General features: G+C 47.2%; 1 protein-coding gene across 1 annotated transcript in view; it reads right to left on the reverse strand.

The window, feature by feature from the left end:
* PPP2R5B (protein phosphatase 2 regulatory subunit B'beta) overlaps positions 1-19,098 on the reverse strand; it is a 134,437-nt gene that overhangs the window by 88,475 nt on the left and 26,864 nt on the right. The window contains exons 2-4 of the mRNA XM_033955630.1: positions 10,702-10,898; positions 10,125-10,226; positions 9,941-10,033 (exon numbers count right to left, since the gene is read on the reverse strand). Of these exons, the coding sequence (XP_033811521.1) occupies positions 9,941-10,033; positions 10,125-10,226; positions 10,702-10,898 (392 nt within the window). The remainder of the gene's footprint in view (positions 1-9,940; positions 10,034-10,124; positions 10,227-10,701; positions 10,899-19,098) is intronic.

Raw genomic sequence — 19,098 nt, forward strand, 5'->3', positions numbered from 1 at the left:
CGGTTGAAAACTAGAGGGTATCCTATAAAAGCCATCAAGCAAGCATTTACAAGAGCTAAATACGCAAATAGAGATCTCTTGATATCTGAAAGAGAGCCTGAAGAAGAAAATACGGAAAGACTAATCTGTGTGCTCCCATATTCAGAAGCGGCAAAAGAGCTTATTGCAAACATTAGAAAATATTGGCATGTTTTGCAAATGTTTGAAATTTTCAAAGAAATTCCTATGTTTGCCTTTAAGAGAGGAAAAACTATAGGGCAGACTCTAATTCAACAGAAACTAGGGAATTATAAAACAAATCTGATAGGACAACACACAAGTTGTGGACACTGTCAATGGTGTTCCACGACTATTACAGGCACTATATGGAAAGACCCTCAAACGGGGAAAGTGATCACAGCAAGTATTAACACGACTTGCCAGTCAACTCACGTCGTATACATTATAATATGTCCATGTAGTCTTATATATGTGGGCCGTACTTCTAGACCCATACATATAAGACTAAATGAACATAAATCACGTATTAAAACAAAGAACATACAAGCTCCAATGGTAGAACATTTTTTACAATATCAACACACCATGGAACAAATTCAATGGCGTGTCATTGAAAAGTTAGAATGGGGACGGGAGGGAGGCAATATCGAGGAATTATTGAACTATAAAGAACAACGGTGGATCCATACCTTAAATACAGTGATCCCGCATGGCTTAAATGCCGAATTAGAGTGGGCTTCATTGTTATAATATTTATATGAAGTATTAAATTCCAAAGTGAGGAGGTAGCTAAAATTTTGGCGTTTCTTCTTAAGTATACAATTCCTAATAATATAGCTTCGGGTACCCTGGATGACGCGTTAATAACGTAATGACGCAGTCACGTTTTAGGCGGGTCCCGGTGTCTTTAAAATCTCAGTTGAAACGCCGCCGCCATATCTGTAGGATAGAGTGGTCACCGGTTGTGGCGGCGAAAACTTTAGGTAAGCAAATAGGCAGGACACTTTAAAAGAAATGTATCACCTTAAGTTCTGTCATTATTTGTCTGTAGTCGACTAAATAATAGCTGATAGCTTTTGTTTTATTTCTAGGGGCAAGCCTTGATAAAGCTCAAGGAGCGAAACATGTCGGTGTTATGTTTCCCCTAGCCAGAGACCACAAGTCAAAGTTAAGTACTTAAATAACTTATTTCTCATGAAAACGTATTTATAAAATATAAAACATTACAAAAGCATATACTAAGAACATGAAATAAACAACAGGGAACCAATGAGGAGCTGACACATAAAGCTTAGAGCTATGAAATCTATTTGAGCTCTGAGTGGTGGCGCTGAGGATCCCATATAATATTAATGAATAAAGGGATGCAATAAGCTGATAGAGAATAGTAAGATTTGAGACATATCAGAAATGTACACATTGGGAATCACTTTATTATAACTGTTATTATGTATTCATATGTCACGTGAGATAGTAACTTTGTGAATCATATGAAATAGATAAACAAAGTATTGTCTTGGTTTAATCCTCACTGTAAATGCAATATGACATTATAACCTTGTAGAGCATTAACTAAGTAATTAATGGAGATATGATTCTCAATAAAAAGAGGGAGAGACCATTCATTTGAGGCGCCTCCTCTCGACTCTAAGCCTGAGTGTGTTTCCTTTGTGGCATTCCTACAACCCCATGTGCATCTTTCCTCCCCTCCCATCTCCCTGAGAAGTAGCTTTCCTCCTCTCCCACCCATCCGCCCTGTGCAGCAGCACCCCACCAATCCTCCCTCTGTGAAACCTGACATACCTCCGAAGCCTCCTAAAACAGCAGCGGGGGCAGCGTTCTGAACGGGCTGCTTTGTGGTCTTCCCTCTGCCACATCACCAATGATGTCATCAGTGACATGGCAGAGGGAAGGCCCGGTGAAGAAGACCGCAAATTGCGACCACTGCTGTTTTAGGATGCCTCGGAGGTATGTCAGGTCTCACCAAGGTGGGGGTCACTGAATTGGCGAGTCCGATTTTCTCAGACGAATCGATTTACCGACATGAATCAGTGAATCGACTTGAATTGGCAAATTGGGCAGCACTAATTGGGACTGCAGATGCTCACCCTTTAGTTTGAATTTGAGTGTTTGTCAGGGAGCATTACAGCTGCTCTTTAATGCCCCTCCTAGGAGATGTTTCCCTAGACAACTGCCTAGTGTTGCCCGATACACAGAAAAAGCACAGTTACTTACCGTAACAGGTGTTATCCAGGGACAGCAGGCAGATATTCTTAACGCATGGGTGACGTCACCGACGGAGCCCCGGTACGGACACTTTTACTAGAAAGTTCTAGTTGGCCGCACCGCGCATGCGCGAGTGCCTTCCCGCCCGACGGAGGAGTGCGTGGTCCCCAGTTAAGCTAAGCCAGCTAAGAAGCCAACCCGGGGAGGTGGGAGGGACGTAAGAATATCTGCCTGCTGTCCCTGGATAACACCTGTTACGGTAAGTAACTGTGCTTTATCCCAGGACAAGCAGGCAGCATATTCTTAACGCATGGGTGACCTCCAAGCTAACAGAGAGGGAGGAGGGATGTTTGGCCATTAGGAAAATAAATTATGTAACACAGATTGGCCGAAGTGTCCATCCCGTCTGGAGAAGGTATCCAGACAGTAGTGAGTAGTGAACGTGTGAATTGAGGACCAAGTGGCAGCCTTGCAGATTTCCTCGATGGGAGTGGAACGGAGGAAAGCCACAGAAGCAGCCATAGCTCTGACCCTGTGGGCCGTGACAGCACCTTCCAGTGAAAGACCGGCCCGAACATAACAGAACGCAATGAAGGCAGCAAGCCAGTTGGAAAGCGTCCGTTTAGAGACAGGACGACCTAGACGGTTAGGGTCGAAGGACAAAAAGAGCTGAGAGGACGAGCGGTGAGCCCTGGTACGGTCAAGGTAGTATGCAAGGGCACGCTTACAGTCCAGCGTGTGCAACGCCTGTTCCCCAGGATGAGAATGGGGCTTAGGGAAAAAGACAGGCAACACAATGGACTGGTTGAGGTGAAATTCCGAGACCACCTTGGGAAGGAATTTAGGATGGGTACGCAGAACCACCTTGTCATGGTGAAAAACAGTGAAAGGTGGGTCGGCAACCAGTGCATGCAGCTCACTAACCCTCCTGGCAGAGGTGATGGCAATGAGGAAAAGCACCTTCCATGTAAGAAATTTGAATGAAGTTGTGGCAAGAGGCTCAAACGGAGGTTTCATGAGGGCAGATAAAACCACATTCAGGTCCCAGACGACTGGAGGAGGCTTCAGAGGTGGTTTGACATTGAAGAGACCTCTCATGAACTGGGAAACCAGGGGATGAGCCGTGAGAGGTTTTCCGAGGATAGGCTCATGAAACGCAGTGATGGCACTGAGGTGGACTCTAATTGAGGTAGACTTGAGGCCAGCGTCGGAGAGAGAGAGCAAATAGTCCAGTACAGTTTCCACCGCCAATGAGGTGGGATCGTGATGATGTAGTAGACACCAAGCGGAGAACCGGGTCCACTTCTGATGGTAACATTGGAGGGTGGCCGGTTTCCTAGAGGCATCCAAAATACGACGGACAGGCTGAGACAGATTCTCTGGAGAGGTCAGCCCGAGAGAAACCAAGCTGTCAGGTGGAGCGAGGACAGATTGTAGTAGAGACTGATGCTGCTGCGTAAGTAGAGTAGGAAACACAGGGAGAGGAATGGGCTCCCTGGAGCTGAGCTGGAGCAGGAGGGAGAACCAGTGTTGGCGAGGCCACCGAGGAGCGATGAGAATCATGGTGGCTCTGTCCCTGCGTAGTTTGGATAACGTCCGCAATATCAGAGGCAGGGGAGGAAAGGCATAGAGGAACCGATCCGTCCAGTTGAGCAGGAATGCATCCGGGGCCAGACGATGGGGAGAGAAGAGTCTGGAACAGAACTGGGGCAGCTGATGGTTGTGAGGAGCTGCAAAGAGGTCCACCTGAGGAGTGCCCCACCGAGCAAAGATGGAGCGGAGTGTGGGAGGATCCAGAGTCCACTCGTGAGGTTGAAGGATGCGGCTGAGATTGTCGGCCAGGGAGTTCTGTTCGCCCTGGATATAGACAGCCTTGAGGAAGAGACTGTGGGCCGTGGCCCAGGTCCAGATGCGGATGGCCTCCTGACAGAGGAGGGGAGATCCGGTGCCGCCTTGCTTGTTTATATAGTACATGGCAACTTGGTTGTCTGTGCACAGGAGAAGAACCTGAGGGTAGAGAAGGTGCTGGAAGGCCTTGAGAGCATAGAACATGGCTCTGAGTTCCAGGAAATTGATGTGATGTTGACGCTCCTGAGGGGTCCAGAGTCCCTGGGTGCGAAGATCTCCCAGGTGAGCTCCCCATGCATAGGGGGAGGCATCTGTGGTGATGGTCATGGAGTGAGGGGGTAGATGGAAGAGTAGACCCCCTGGAAAGATTTGAGGAGTTCAACCACCATTGAAGAGATTGCTGAAGAGACGATGTCACAGAGATGGGATGAGAAAGAGGATCCGAGGTTTGCGACCATTGGTTGGCAAGAGTCCATTGAGGCGTTCGGAGGTGGAGTCGCGCCAGAGGAAGCACATGGACCATCGAGGCCATGTGGCCCAGGAGGACCATCATCTGCTGGGCTGGGATGGAGTGATGAAGGAGCACCTGACGACAGAGGTGGAGCAGGGTCCGTTGTCGGTCGGAGGGGAGAAACGCCCTCATCAGAGTGGTGTCGAGAACTGCTCCAATGAACTGAAGTCGCTGTGAGGGAAGCAGATGCGACTTGGGGTAGTTGATCTCGAACCCCAGGAGATGGAGGAAAGAGATGGTGTGATGAGTGGCTTGTAGCACAAGAGGAGATGTAGGTGCTTTCACCAACCAATCGTCCAAGTAGGGGAACACCTGGAGGTTGTGAGACCTGAGGAAGGCCGCCACCACAATAAGGCACTTGGTGAACACCCTGGGCGATGATGCGAGGCCAAAGGGGAGCACTTTGTACTGATGGTGACGGTGTTGTATCTGAAATCGGAGGTAGCGACGTGAAGTCAGATTGATTGGGATGTGAGTGTAGGCCTCTTTGAGGTCTAGGGAACATAGCCAGTCGTGCTGAGAGAGAAGAGGGTAAAGCGTGGCAAGGGAAAGCATTCTGAACTTCTCCTTGACCAGACACTTGTTGAGGTCCCTGAGATTGAGGATGGGACGGAGATCTCCTGTTTTCTTGGGAACCAGGAAGTAGCGGGAGTAGAATCCCTGACCTCTTTGGTCCGAAGGCACCTCTTCGATGGCATTGAGAAGAAGGAGGGATTGGACCTCCCTCAGGAGGAGGAGGGATTGGGAGGAGTGAGAAGCAGACTCGATGGGAGGATTGTCTGGTGGAAGAGTCTGGAAGTTGAGAGAGTAGCTGTGGCGAATGATGTTGAGGACCCACTGGTCCGAAGTGATGACCTCCCAACGGCTGAGGAAGAGCTGAAGACGTTCTCCGATAGGCTGAGGAAGAGGTAGCGACGGTGGGAGACTGGCTATGCCCTGGAGAAAAGAGTCAAAAGGGTTGAGATGGTTTTGATGGAGGAAGAGGCTTGGCAGGCTGATGAGATTGCGATCGAGCCTGAGGTTGATGCTGGTGACGAGGACGGCGAGACTGTTGCTGAGGCGGGTTGAGAGGTCTGGCCGAGAACCTGCGCTGGTAGGAAGACTGTTGTCTGTAGGGGCGAGCAGGTGGAGTCTTCTTTTTAGGTTTGACCAGAGTGTCCCACCTGGTCTCGTGTGCTGAAAGCTTCTGGGTTGTCGAGTCTAGGGACTCCCCGAAGAGTTCGTCACCCAGACAAGGTGCGTTAGCCAGGCGGTCTTGGTGATTAACGTCAAGGTCAGAGACTCTCAGCCAGGCCAAACGGCGCATAGCAACAGCCATGGCAGATGCTCGAGAGGTCAGCTCAAACGAGTCATAAATGGAGCGAACCATGAACTTCCTGAGTTGGAGGAGGCTGGAAATATGCTGCTGGAAGAGGGGGACCTTACGTTCTGGAAGATATTTTTGTAAGGAGGAGAGTTGTTGCACCAGATGCTTCATGTAGAAGGAGAAGTGGAAGGTGTAATTGTTTGCTCTATTTGCTAACATTGAATTTTGGAAAAGGCGCTTACCAAATTTATCCATAGTTTTTCCCTCTCTGCCAGGAGGGGTGGAAGCATATACACTGGAACCCTGAGATTTTTTCAAGGTGGACTCCACCAGGAGAGATTCGTGGGGCAATTGAGGCTTGTCATACCCTGGGATTGGAATGACCCGGTACAAGCTATCCAGTTTGCGAGGGGCCCCGAGAACAGTGAGGGGAGTCTCCCAGTTTTTATAAAAAGTTTCCCGTAAGATGTCGTGGACGGGCAACTTCAAAAATTCCTTGGGAGGTTGCTCAAAGTCTAGGGCATCGAGGAAAGCCTGAGACTTTTTAGAGTCGGACTCTAATGGGATAGAAAGAGCTGCTGACATCTCCCTAAGGAATTTAGAGAAAGAGGACTGTTCCGGTTTGGAAACAGTGTCGGCCATGGAGGGTTCTTCGTCGGTCGACGAAGCGTCCTCTTCGGTACCGTGCGGGGAGTCTTCCCATAAGTCCGGGTCCCTAACGTCGGGGTGTGCACGTCTGGACTTCGGTGTGGAAGGCTCGGTATGGCGGGCCTTTGAGAGAGATTTGCCTGATCGTACCGAGGCGGTACCGGGTGAGGAAGACCGATGTCGTTCCTGGGACCGGGAAGGGTCGGCAGCGGCACGGGCATGCACTGTAGGCGGTTCAGCCAAGAGTACCGGCATGGAGGTATTAATCGGTACCGAGGGGGTCGACACCGATGGGACAGTGCGAGGCTCGGACCGGTCCTGTACCGGAAGGTGCGGGGCCAGCAACGCCGGCAGCAGTTGTTGTAGTTGTTGCTGCAGCTGTTCCTGTAATTGGGATTGGAGTATGGCCGCGATGTGGTCATCCAGGGGGGGCACCGGTACCGCTTTTTTCTTCTTCGGTACCATAGGTGCCGCTCTACGCTCCGGCGATGAGGAGGCCGATGACGAGGCACTCACCGATATCGGAGCGGAGCGTTTATGGGGTCGGTGCGGTGCCGGAAGGGTCGGCGTCGCGACCGTGGCAGGAGGGCGTTCCAGAGAAGTGGAAGGCTTCTTAGCCGGCTTACCTGGGCCCAGCGACCCCGAAGAAGGATCCGGTGGTGTCGATGTAGTCGGTGCCGACTTTGGAGGCGCCGTCGACGTCGCGGCAAATTCCATGGCAGATCTGGTACCGAACAAAATATTTTGTTGGATCTGCCTATTTTTTAAAGTGCGCTTTTTAAGCGTAGCACAGCGGGTACAGGTGTCAGCCCGATGCTCTGGACACAAACACTGGAGGCACCAATTGTGCGGGTCGGTGAGAGAGATCGGGCGTGCACACCGCTGGCACTTCTTAAAGCCCGGTTGAGGGGGCATGAAGGGAAACACGGCCTCCACAAAATCGAATCCGGAGGCCTGTATGGTGGCAACAGGCCCCGCCGGGGCTGGCCTGAAAAAATAAGGAAAACTCGAGGAGTTTTTTTTTTAAAGCAAAAATAAAGGGAATCCGAAGAAGAAAAATAGAAAAAAGTGAGAAAATACACGAGCGGGAAGGCAAAAATTAGTTTTTCAACGGCCGTTGAAAACACATGCGTCTTCTTCGCTCCGCGGAAACGAAGAAACTGGGGACCACGCACTCCTCCGTCGGACGGGAAGGCACTCGCGCATGTGCGGTGCGGCCAACTAGAACTTTCTAGTAAAAGTGTCCGTACCGGGGCTCCGTCAGTGACGTTACCCATGCGTTAAGAATATGCTGCCTGCTTGTCCTGGGATAAAACAATATATATATATACACTAGAGCAGGGGTGCCCACACTTTTTGGGCTTGCGAGCTACTTTTTAAATGACCAAGTCAAAATGATCTACCAACAATAAAATTAAAAAAAACCCACAAAGCACACTGTATGCATAGAAAATGTTAATCATCATTCCTATTCCAGGGTTTTTCAAAGAGGTCAAAGCAGATGACTCTAAGCACTATCACCTCAGTAACAACCATACAAAAATAGACAAATATACCTCCTCCCTTTTTACTAAACCACGATAGCAGTTTTTAGCGCAGGGAGCTGCGCTGAATGTCCAGCGCTGCTCTCGACACTCATAGGCTCCCTGCGCTAAAAACCTCTATTGCGGTTTAGTAAAAGGGGACCTTAGTGTAAAATATAGACAGCAGATATAAATTCAGACACATTTTGATCACTAAATTTAAAATAAAATCATTTTCCCTACCTTGTCTGGTGATTTCATGAGTCTCTGGTTGCACTTTCTTCTTCTGACTGTGCATACAATCTTTCTTCCCTTCTTTTAGCCTGTATGCTTCTTCTCCTCCAGACCTCATTCCTTCCCCCCAACTTTTCCTTCCTCTTCCCTGCCCTTTCTTTCTCTCTGCCTCCTTTTCATTTTTTTCTGTTTCTCTTCTTTCCTTCTGTCTCCCTGCCTGCCCTTTTTCTTTCTTTCTCCCTGCCCTCCCCCAAGCCACTGCCATTGCCATCGGGGTCCAGGACCCAAACGCCACCAATAACAGGCCCCAAGCTCTCCCTGCTTCGGCCAACCAGCGTTCCTCTCCCCGACGTCAATTCTGCCGTCGGGAAGAGGAAGGCTGATCAGCCCAAGATCGTGATCAACCTATTGGGGGAAATGCTGCCGGGTCCTGCCTTCGCGGAAACAGAAAGTAGGCAGGACCCGGCAGGAACAAGAACAAATGCTTCACTAACCTGTCTCCCGCATTAGCCCGTAGCGAACGCTTGCTTCAGTGCTCTCAACATGTGCGTGCAGGCTTCCCTTCTCCACTCCCCCCTCCCCGGACATAACTTCCGGTTTCGGAGGGAAGAGAAGAGAAGCCTGCACGCACACGTTAGAGCCCGGAGCATAGGTTCGCTAGGGACTGAAATCTCCAAGCCGGTTTTTTGGGGTTTTTTTTTTAATGTTCAGCAGCGGCAGATGACAGCTGGGCGGACCGCCCAGCTAAAAGGCCCTAGGGAGAACACTGGAGAGGAAGGCTGATCGGCCCGTAGATCAGGACGGCAACACGAGTGCGATCGACTCGAGTTGCCTTCCTGAGCTACTGGTCGATCGCGATCGACGCGTTGGGCACCCCTGCACTAGAGAATGACACGGTGGTTGTTACCCGCCAAAACGGTGACCAAAAGAAAAGGTCACTGCGAGATCGGGGACAAGGCCATTCACCGCTCTGTGGAGCGGTGAATGGTTAGAACGTGCGGTGAACGAGCGTTCGATCCAGCAGCCACCTCTCTCCCGCCGTCCGTCCGGCCATGCATCTCCTTTCCTCCCTCCTTTTCCCTTACCTTTTCTTGTTGAAACTGGCGATTTCTATAAGGCTATGAGCTGTATTACAGCTGGAGCCTTGAAGTTGCGTCGCGTTGCCTGCTGGAAAAATCTCCTGTTTCCGGTTGCATTGGAGGAGACTTTTCTAGCAGGCAACCCGATGTAACTTCAAGGCTCTGGCTGTAATACAGCGTACAGCCTTATACAAATTGCCAGTTTCGCCACAAGAGAAGGGAAGGGAAAAGGAGGGAAGGAGGGAAATGCACGGCTGGCCGCCGGGAGGGAGCTGCTGGACCGCGTGAAGGGTGCTGGGGTGGGGGGATGGAGAGGAGAAGACGCTGAAGACGGGGACGGGGTGGTGAAAGGGACAGCAGGGATAGTGATGGGGCGGTGAAAGGGACGGCAGAGACAGGGATGGGGCGGTGAAGGAGATGGTGGGGACGGGGCGGTGAAGAGGATGGTGGCCCGGGGACGGGGCAGTGACGGGGACAGAATTTTCCCCCGTGTCATTCTCTAATATACACATAGCAGAGAAGCACAGGAAGAGAACCTTGTGCCTGTGATGAGACCTAATCATACCATCATGACAAACTTCTGGTCCACATATCTCTTGGCCACAGAGGGTTGGAAGTCTGGACTCTCCAGGAAGCGCAGGAAAAACTCATACACCAGCTGCAAACAAGAGAGAGAAAGCATAAAACCCCAAGCGTGCCACCAAAAGGATCCCACTTCCCCTATCATGCATACTCACAACTTCTTTTACCTGCAGATGGGGCCAGGATGGCTCTAGGTTCGGCTCATCTTCTTCTGGGTCAAACTCAGGGTTCTCACTGGGAGGGAGGGTTCGGAAAATATTGCCAGAGATCTGAGGGAAAAGGTGACAATGAAGGAGGGAACCATCTCTCAAGACTGAAAGGGGGGGGGGGAAGGTTGCTCATCCATTATGCATTTAATCTAGGTTCCATGTGTGTGACAGAATAGCAACTATTTATTTATTCAGTTTTCTATACCATTCTTCCTGGGGAGTTCAGAACGGTTTACATGAATTTATTCAGGTAATCAAGCATTTCTCTCTGGCTCACAATCTATCTAATGTACCTGGGGGCAATGGGGGGATTAAGTGACTTGCTCAGGCTCACAAGGAGCAGCGTGGGTTTGAACCCACAGCCTCAGGGTTCTAAGGCTGTAGCTTCAACCACTGCGCCACACTCTCCCTGCTAACAGTGTCACAGTCGCTAGTGTTTGAATTAGAAAACTAGGTCTGCGGGTGTCTCAGTTCTGTGACTCTCAAAAGAATTTCACATAGAGGGTTTGAGGTGGAAACAGGATCTGACCCTCACCATTTTGATAATCTCTGGGTAGACTGGTTCAATGAGGATGCCACGGTTCGTGGCAATACATTCCACCAGCTCATTGAGAGCTGCACGTTTAATCTCCTTCCCCTTTAGGTCCGCCACACAGTCCAGGAAATCAAAGAGCACTGAACACTGCTGGAGCTTCTTACATAACAGATCATGCAGCTCTGAGACAGGAACATCTGTGGAGACAAGAGACAGTGTTTCCCCAGTGTTACAAATTTCCAGTCAAGAGGAGATCTCAGTCCTGCAAGTGATACCCCAAATCAAATCGACGCATAACTCCAGCTATTATACAGTATGTCTGTGCTGATCACAGGAGGATCGTGACCTCCAGAAAACCAATCAATCAATCTTGCTAGCAGGGAACTAATTCCTGCTAAAAGAGCAGTCCCTTGCTATAAGCACATCTTTTCCCTGTTTTATGGAGCAGCAATACCCACAGTACAACTGACTCATTAATCAGCAGCTCCAAAGCTGACAATGTATTAATAAAAATGACCTTAGGCTCAAAAGCTCTAGGACAATATTCTGCCGGCAGCTGTCAGAATTTTTCTAAACACTAGTCACTGTAGGTTTTAGTACACCAATTTTCAGTGCCATAGCATACTGAACACCATCACTGAATATCTGGATATAATCTGGCTGGCAGGATTTATCTGTGGTAAATATGAAGTATAAGGATGATACAATAAAGTATAAAACTAAAAAAAGTTTATTAGAAATATATACGTACAAGGACTGACAATTAAGTTTGCGAACTTGCCTCCATATGCTTATGTTGGCAATACTGTACAAAAAACTGGGTAAGGTCTCATAATCTTTGTATATCAGTGTCACAGCTGTATTTGTGTCAACATGTGGCGGTGTCTTACTGAGTGGCATTCATTATTGTTGTTACATGTTTTTGTGTACCGTCACGAGAATGTCAGAGTTTGAATTAGAGCAACGAGCAAACATTAAATTTCACTTTAAACTTGGCAAGAGTGGAAGTGAAATCAGGCACATGGTAGTCCAAGTTTATGGGGATAATGCCATGAAGAAAACGGCAGAGTACAAATGGATTAAACATTTTTCTGAGGGGAGAAAAAGCATCACTGATGAAGAAAGGTCAGGACAACCAGTAATGAGCAGAACTGAAGAAAACATTGTAAAAAATCGTTAAATTGTGTGTCAAAATCGTCAGCTGACTGTGAGAAGCACAGCAGACCATGTAAACATTGATAGAGAAACAGGAATTTTAACTGAAAATCTTGGCATGAAAAAGGTGTGTGCAAAATTGATCCCAAAGGAGCTCATTGATGAACAAAAGCAAAGGAGAGTTGAAGTTTTGGAGAGGCAAGATGATGATTTGGGCCATGTTTATCACCAGTGATGAAATATGGGGGTACCAATACGACCCTGAAACAAAGCATCAACATGCACAATGGAAGTCAGCTAATTCTTCATGACCCAAAGAGTTCCGCCAGTCTAAATCAAGAGTCAAAACAATGTTGCTAACCTTTTTTGACAGTGGGATTGATTATTCATTATGAATTTGTACCAACTGGACAAAAATTTAACCAAGTTTACTATTTGGAAGTGCTGAGAAGGCTACATGAAAAAAAGTTAGACAAAAACGAACTGAACAATTTATGGCTCTTGCATCACGACAATGCACCAACTCACATGGTACTGTTTGTGAGGGAGTTTTTAGCCAGAAAACAAATAATTGTATTGGAACACCCTCCCTACTCACCTGATCTGGCCTCCAATGATTGTTTTCTTTACCTGAAGCAAAGGAAATATTGAAAGGAAGATATTTTGATGACATTCAAGACATCAAGGGAAATATGACAACAGCTCTAATGAGCATTCCAAGAAAAAGAGTTCCAAAATTGCTTTGAAGGGTGGACTTGGCGCTGGCATCAGTGCATAGCTTCCCAAGGGGAGTACTTTGAAGGCAAGTGTAGTGATATTCAGCAATGAGGTGTGTGGCACTTTTTCTAGGATGGGTTTATGAGTTTGCAAACATAATTGTCAGACCTTGTGTATATATATTGCAGCAAAAAATATTATTTATACTGTATACTGTTTTTCCTTGGACTACTCTCGCTTGTGAATATGGTTTTTAGCTCTTTGTTGTTTTCACCAGGCCTTATCTGACAATATTCAGTCTTTCTGGTGCCCTAAATTTATCTGGGCAGACTGAATATTGCCACTGAGTAACTCCCAGTTTTACCCAGATTCTAGCTCTGGCCCACCCCGAGCAGCCCAGATATTCAGAGCCACTCTTCAGATAGGTGCACCTGAATTTCCCGGTTTGGCCCAGTCAGCGGGAGCTGCTCCGATCTGGATAGCTCCCTTTGGATAAGGCCCCTGTCATTATTTGATACTGCTTATAGTCAACAAGACAGCAGGACAAAGTGAGACTGTAGGTTAAGTTTATAAAAGGATTTTCCAGGCATTAAAAAAAAAATTACCAGTGGTTATATGCATCAGCTCCACAATGCTGAATGCTAGCTGTCAGCATTTTCTTTTGGCCTAACCAATGCCAGCAAAGGCCTATGGGATATTATATTAAGTTTAAAACAATTTTATTGATGATATTAGCATAGTACAAGAAAATATGAAGAGAGTAGGCAGCATGAAACACAAGCAAACTGCAATAACACAGCAATATATAGCGAATTTCCAGTCATCAAAAGTTTTAACATTACTGTATTTCAACTCCCCCCACCCCCCGCCATCTGAAAGATCCCACCCCTAAGCCCAAAACTAGAACTCTATCCAAGGATCTTGGAAAAAGAATTGCGATCCTCCCACCGAGTCCCCACCCCCCATTAACAATAATAAAATAATAAATTGGCTCTGTACTAAACAAAATCCGTGGTGTCAGCTCACAATCACAATATGTTCATAAGCAAACTACACCCACAAGGGGCTAGGGAATTTAAATAAGCATCCCAGGCAGTCAAAAACTGTTTTCGTCTTTTCAGACATCTACCCATCGTACGAGCCTCCCAGGTGGTCAACTCATGGACCCAAGCCCTCCATTTCCAAAAGGGAGGTGGGTCAGAAGAAGTCTATGATTGTAATATACATTTATGGGTGAGGAGACAGACATACCTTACAGCAGAACCAACAATAATTGCTCTAATGTGCCCGTAAGGGGACAGCGCAGAAATGAACGCAAATAGTGTACCACTGCAGACCAAGACTACCAAATGCGCCAGCACTCCCAAAATGAATGGGAAAAGATATTGGGCTCTCGTCCACACTTGGGACACAAATGGGAGGCGAAACCACCTTTCTTGTAGAGTTGCATTTGAGTAAAATACACTCTATATAATACTCAGGCATAATATTTGTGCAGTACTGCTCCAACAATTAATTTGGGAATCCCCTTAAAGGTCTTAAAAAAACTCCATTGATCCAGTGTGATACAGAGTTCCATCTCCCAGATGGATTTAACAGGCTGCGTTTCCTTAGGTGTCACAAATTGTGCCAAGGCCTTATGTAATGCCAACACAGAGGTATTAAAGACTGCCCCCCCTGCAAAGAATGAGGATGATTTAATAGAGGGATACAAGGTAGTGCATAACTTGGCAACATGCAAACATATCTCCCCATCGATTCCCCAAATGAGATGTGAGAGCACCGAGAGGTCATAACTGACCCTCAGTGTCCAAAAGATGTTCTACCAGAGATAGGCCTCTCTCCTCCCACCGCACAAAAGCAAGGTTGTCCTTCCCAGGCTCAAAGGTAAGATTTCCTCTCAGAGGTAGCTGATTGGTAGCCCTAGGATCTCTCCTGAGACTCGCACTAGAAAGTCCCACTCAGCATACAAAGATTTCAATAAAATACTACTGCGCAGGCTCAAAGGCAAAGTGGGGCTCGATAAATGTAGAAGAACAAAGAGAGAATGTGGGGCATAAAAGGCAGCCTCTGGGATATTATATTAAACAGATCTGATCCTGGGAATGTCAGAACAGAGACTGAAGAATCGAGAGTGTTGACAGATGTGCTAAAGACAGATGCTTAAGGTAACCAGACAAAAGGCTAGATTCACTAACCCCCGAGTGTGTCACCGATCCGTTTCCAACTGCATGGAGGCCGACAAAGTCACAAAAGGCCTACATGCAAATGGGGATGATCGTTGACACGTCCCCCGCCCACAGACAGGATCGCTAGAGAGCGATCCTGAAGCATGCGCAGACCCTGACAGGAGAAGTAGCCTCCTGTCACTGCTGTCAGGGCTTCTGCTGGCTTTCTTTTTTTCTTTTTTTTTAATAGGCCGCAAAATATCTGGCCTATTAAAAAAATGAAAAAACAACAAAACCTCCTGACCGGCACAGCCTGACACTCCCCTAAAAGTTGGGAGCAGGAGGGTGCTCAGTCCCTCCTGCTCCATAGGCCACCCTCAAGCGACCAGCACGGTCCACCCCCGGCATGGCCCATCCCCGGCACCATGTTTAAAAGTTGGGAGTAGGAGGGGTACTCGGTTCCTCCTGCTCCTCCGGGTCCAGCGATGCGTCTGTTTGGCGCTTTAGGCCCTGCCCTGGTGTTTCATGTGTTGCACAGGGAGGAACCTAAGGCCCTGATTGACTCAGGTGCCTCGGGTTCCTTCCCCCCTTGGGAGGGGCCTGAGGCACCTGAGCCAATCAGGGATTTCCTTAGGGCTAGGGGGTCCTGGTAGGGGGGATCAGTGCGGTTTGGAGGGGAGGCTGGTGGCTCCACTGACTGATCTTTTCAATGAGTCTCAGGAGTTGGGAGTGGTATCAGAAGACTGAGAAGGGCAGATGTGGTCCCTCTCCATAAAAACACTTCTTTTATGTTTAGATCTTTCTGCAGCGTTCGATCTAGTAGAGTAGACTATTCCATCCTTATATCTAGATTACAAGATATTGGGATCACTGACATTGTTTTGAAATGGTTTAAATCATTTTTTGAAGACCGAATTTACATATCTCTCCTTAGTGAAAATACTATACAAAACTAATCTTTCTTCTGGTGTCCCTCAGGGCTCAACTCTTTCACCTACTCTGTTCAATATTTTTCTCTCTTCATTATTACCCTTATTCAATCTCTAGACGTCACCACTTTTGTCTACTCTGACGACATTCAAATTTTATCAATTATAGATCCTAATAATTCCAATATTATTAATAACATTAATAGTAAACTAAAACACCTAACAAATTAGCTTGCTCCAAACAAACTATTATCAACCCATCCAAATCAAAAATGATTCTTTTCGGGAAATCTACAAATTCTAGATTACCTCATCCAATTCTACTAAATGACATTCCAATTCCTCAAGTTACCACAACACGAGTATTAGGTATAATATATATTGTACATTACCTACATTATCATTTAAAACACAGATACAAAAGCAATTTTGAACAACTGAGAATAATTTATGACGTATTCACTCAATTCAATCATCCTTATTTCATTCTTCAGCAATAAATGTCCTAGTTCACTCTTTTGTCATTAGTCGCCTAGATTACTGTAACTCATTATATAAAGGTACACAGGTAAAAAGATCTTAAGACTACAACTGATCCAAAAGACCAAAATAAAACTTAACAACAGGACATAAAAAATACGATCATGTTACTCCACCACTTAAAATCGGCCTACTGGTTACCTGTATTACACCGTATCACTTACAAAATTCTCTTACTAGTATTCAAAATCGGCTCTACGGTACCCCTTTATTTCTCATTAAGTTTTTAACAAGTTATACTCCCCCCCCCCCCGGACACAGATCTCTCAATCAAAATCAGTTAGTAGTCCCAACATTTAGGGGACCTTTTACTAAGGCGCCGCTAATGTGTATTAGCACATGCTAAAAGCTAACACGTCCATAGACTATAATGGACACGTTAGCGTTTAACACGCACTAAAATGGCAAGTGTGCCTTAGTAAACGGACCCCTTAGAGCAGGGGTAGGGAACTCCGGTCCTCGAGAGCCGTATTCCAGTCGGGTTTTCAGGATTTCACCAATGAATATGCCTTGAAAGCAGTGCATGCAAATAGATCTCATGCATATTCATTGGGGAAATCCTGAAAACCCGACTGGAATACGGCCCTCGAGGACCGGAGTTCCCTACCCCTGCCTTAAAGAGGTATTTCTAGACTCTATTCAAAATTCCATTTTTATGGAATCTGCTTCCTAGCAATCGGACTTCAAACCTCACTCAATAATTTTAAGAAAGACCTTAAAAATTTGTGGTTCAGAGATGCATTCTCCTAGACACCTGAACTTTTAAATTTTAAACAGGATCCCTATGACGAGCATCTAGATCAGGGGTAGGGAACTCTGGTCCTCGAGAGCCGTATTCCAGTTGGGTTTTCAGGATTTCCCCAATGAATTGGCATTGAAAGCAGTGCATGCACATAGATCTCATGCATATTCATTGAGGAAATCCTGAAAACCCGACTGGAATACGGCTCTCGAGGACTGGAGTTTCCTACCCCTGATCTAGACCGTCGCCTTGACCTTATATTTTTCCCCTTCCCTTACTTTTCTATTATAATTTCAGTTCTTTCCATTTATCCTTTTGTGTTATAAGTTGTTGGGTGGTGTTTTTTTTTTTTAAATACTTTTGGTTAAAATTAAATTTTAATGATACTAATTTTATTGTAAAGCCGCTTAGTTACTGTGTGATTTGTGGGATATCAAGAAAACAATAAACTTGAAACTTTATAAAGTTACTCTCTCTTTTATCCCCCCCTTCCCCCCCCCCCCCCCGTATTAGCATTTCAGGATATACTCAGCCTTACCTACTCAAAGCCAGTGTTGGGCTCAGGGCAGAATTTGGGGAGAGGAGTTCAAACTAGAGGTCTGCACGGGAACGGGGATCGTGGGAATCCCCCCCTAATCCATGGGACTCCCACGGGTACTCCCATCTGGCCCACGGGACTCCCACGGGGATGGAAGGCTTTGGAAGCAGGGTTCGTCCATATAATATAATGGACACGTCAGCCTTAGTAAAAGAGGGGGTTTATAAGTTAATTACCTGAACAGAAAACAAAAAAAGGGTTCCACCAAAGAGATTTCACAAGGAAAACAGCAGCGCAAGCACAAAAGAAACTGTGGAACTAATGATCCTGTCAGAAGTAATTGCTGCTTTTTATGGGGACGGGCAGGGATGGAGGTTATTCCTTGCAGGGATGGGTGGGGACGGAGAGGATCCTGGCAGGAACGGGCGGGGATGGGTGGGATTTCTGTCTCCGTGCAACTCTCTAGTTCAAACCCCACAACAAACTGTGCCTTCTTTGGCTGTGGGCAAGCTTGCAGCCCTTATGGCCCAGGGGCCCAGGGCAATTGCTGGCCTTGCATCTGCCTGGTGTCATATCCCATCGGTAGAACCATTTTGTAGCTGTTCTCTTTTAATGCAGCTGAAAACGAAGTACAAATTATTTCTTCCCATTGCCGCTCTGATGGTTCCCCTACTAAACCCCCTTTCCAGCTCTCATATTGACATTTTTACTCATTCCCCTCTCAAAATATTACACATTTTTTTTAATAACTCAAATGGACTGATGTTGTACTAGCCAGAGTTGCTCAAAGAGGATACAGACCTCCTGTAAGAGTTGAATCACCCTTCCCCTCCCCCCTCACAGTAGTACTGAACCTCCATGACTCAAGAGACATTCTGAAGTTGGAATTCCATCTGAGGATCTATAGAGGTAAGCATTTCACCCACCTAGCAGAGCTGATGAAAAGAGAAAGAAGCCACTGCTGCTCCTCCTACCAATAACAGGCCCCTCCCATGGAGTGGCATAGTAAGCGGAAGCAAGGGGCTCCACCCTGGCCACCATCTTGGCAGGGGGCAAGGCACCCGTCCTCCTCTCCACCGCCACGTGCGTGCGCCGCTTCACTTCCCCTGTATCTCTGTAACGTTCCTGGCATGAGCAGCAACCCCCCCAACCTGCTGTCACGCCTGCGTTGGATCTTCTTCCGATGTCACTTCCTGGACCCTGGATGTCACTTCCTGGAAGTGATGTCAGAGAGAGGGCCCACACAGATGCGGCAGCAGGTTGGGGGAGTTGCTGCTTGCGCCAGGAACGTTACAGAGGTATGAAGGAAGGGAAGAAGTGCGCACATGCGGCAGCAGGGGGGGAAGCCACTGCTCCAGGCGCCTCTCACCCTTGCTACATCACTGCTCCCATGCTACCTGGTTTGAAATTGAAAGTAAATCTTTGCGAAAGAGAGAAAAATAATACAACTGTGCTTACCCCCCTCTTCCTAATACATGGATTCACAACATTATATACTTGAACAGATTCTCTCTGCGGCAAGTGCAGGTTCAACCGGTTCATAGACAATCCCGCGAAAGACAAAGGCGCGCGCCGACAACTGAGCGCAAGACGGAGGCGCGTGCCGAA

Source organism: Geotrypetes seraphini, chromosome 8 (assembly GCF_902459505.1).
Source record: "Geotrypetes seraphini chromosome 8, aGeoSer1.1, whole genome shotgun sequence".
Lineage (NCBI taxonomy): Eukaryota > Metazoa > Chordata > Amphibia > Gymnophiona > Dermophiidae > Geotrypetes > Geotrypetes seraphini.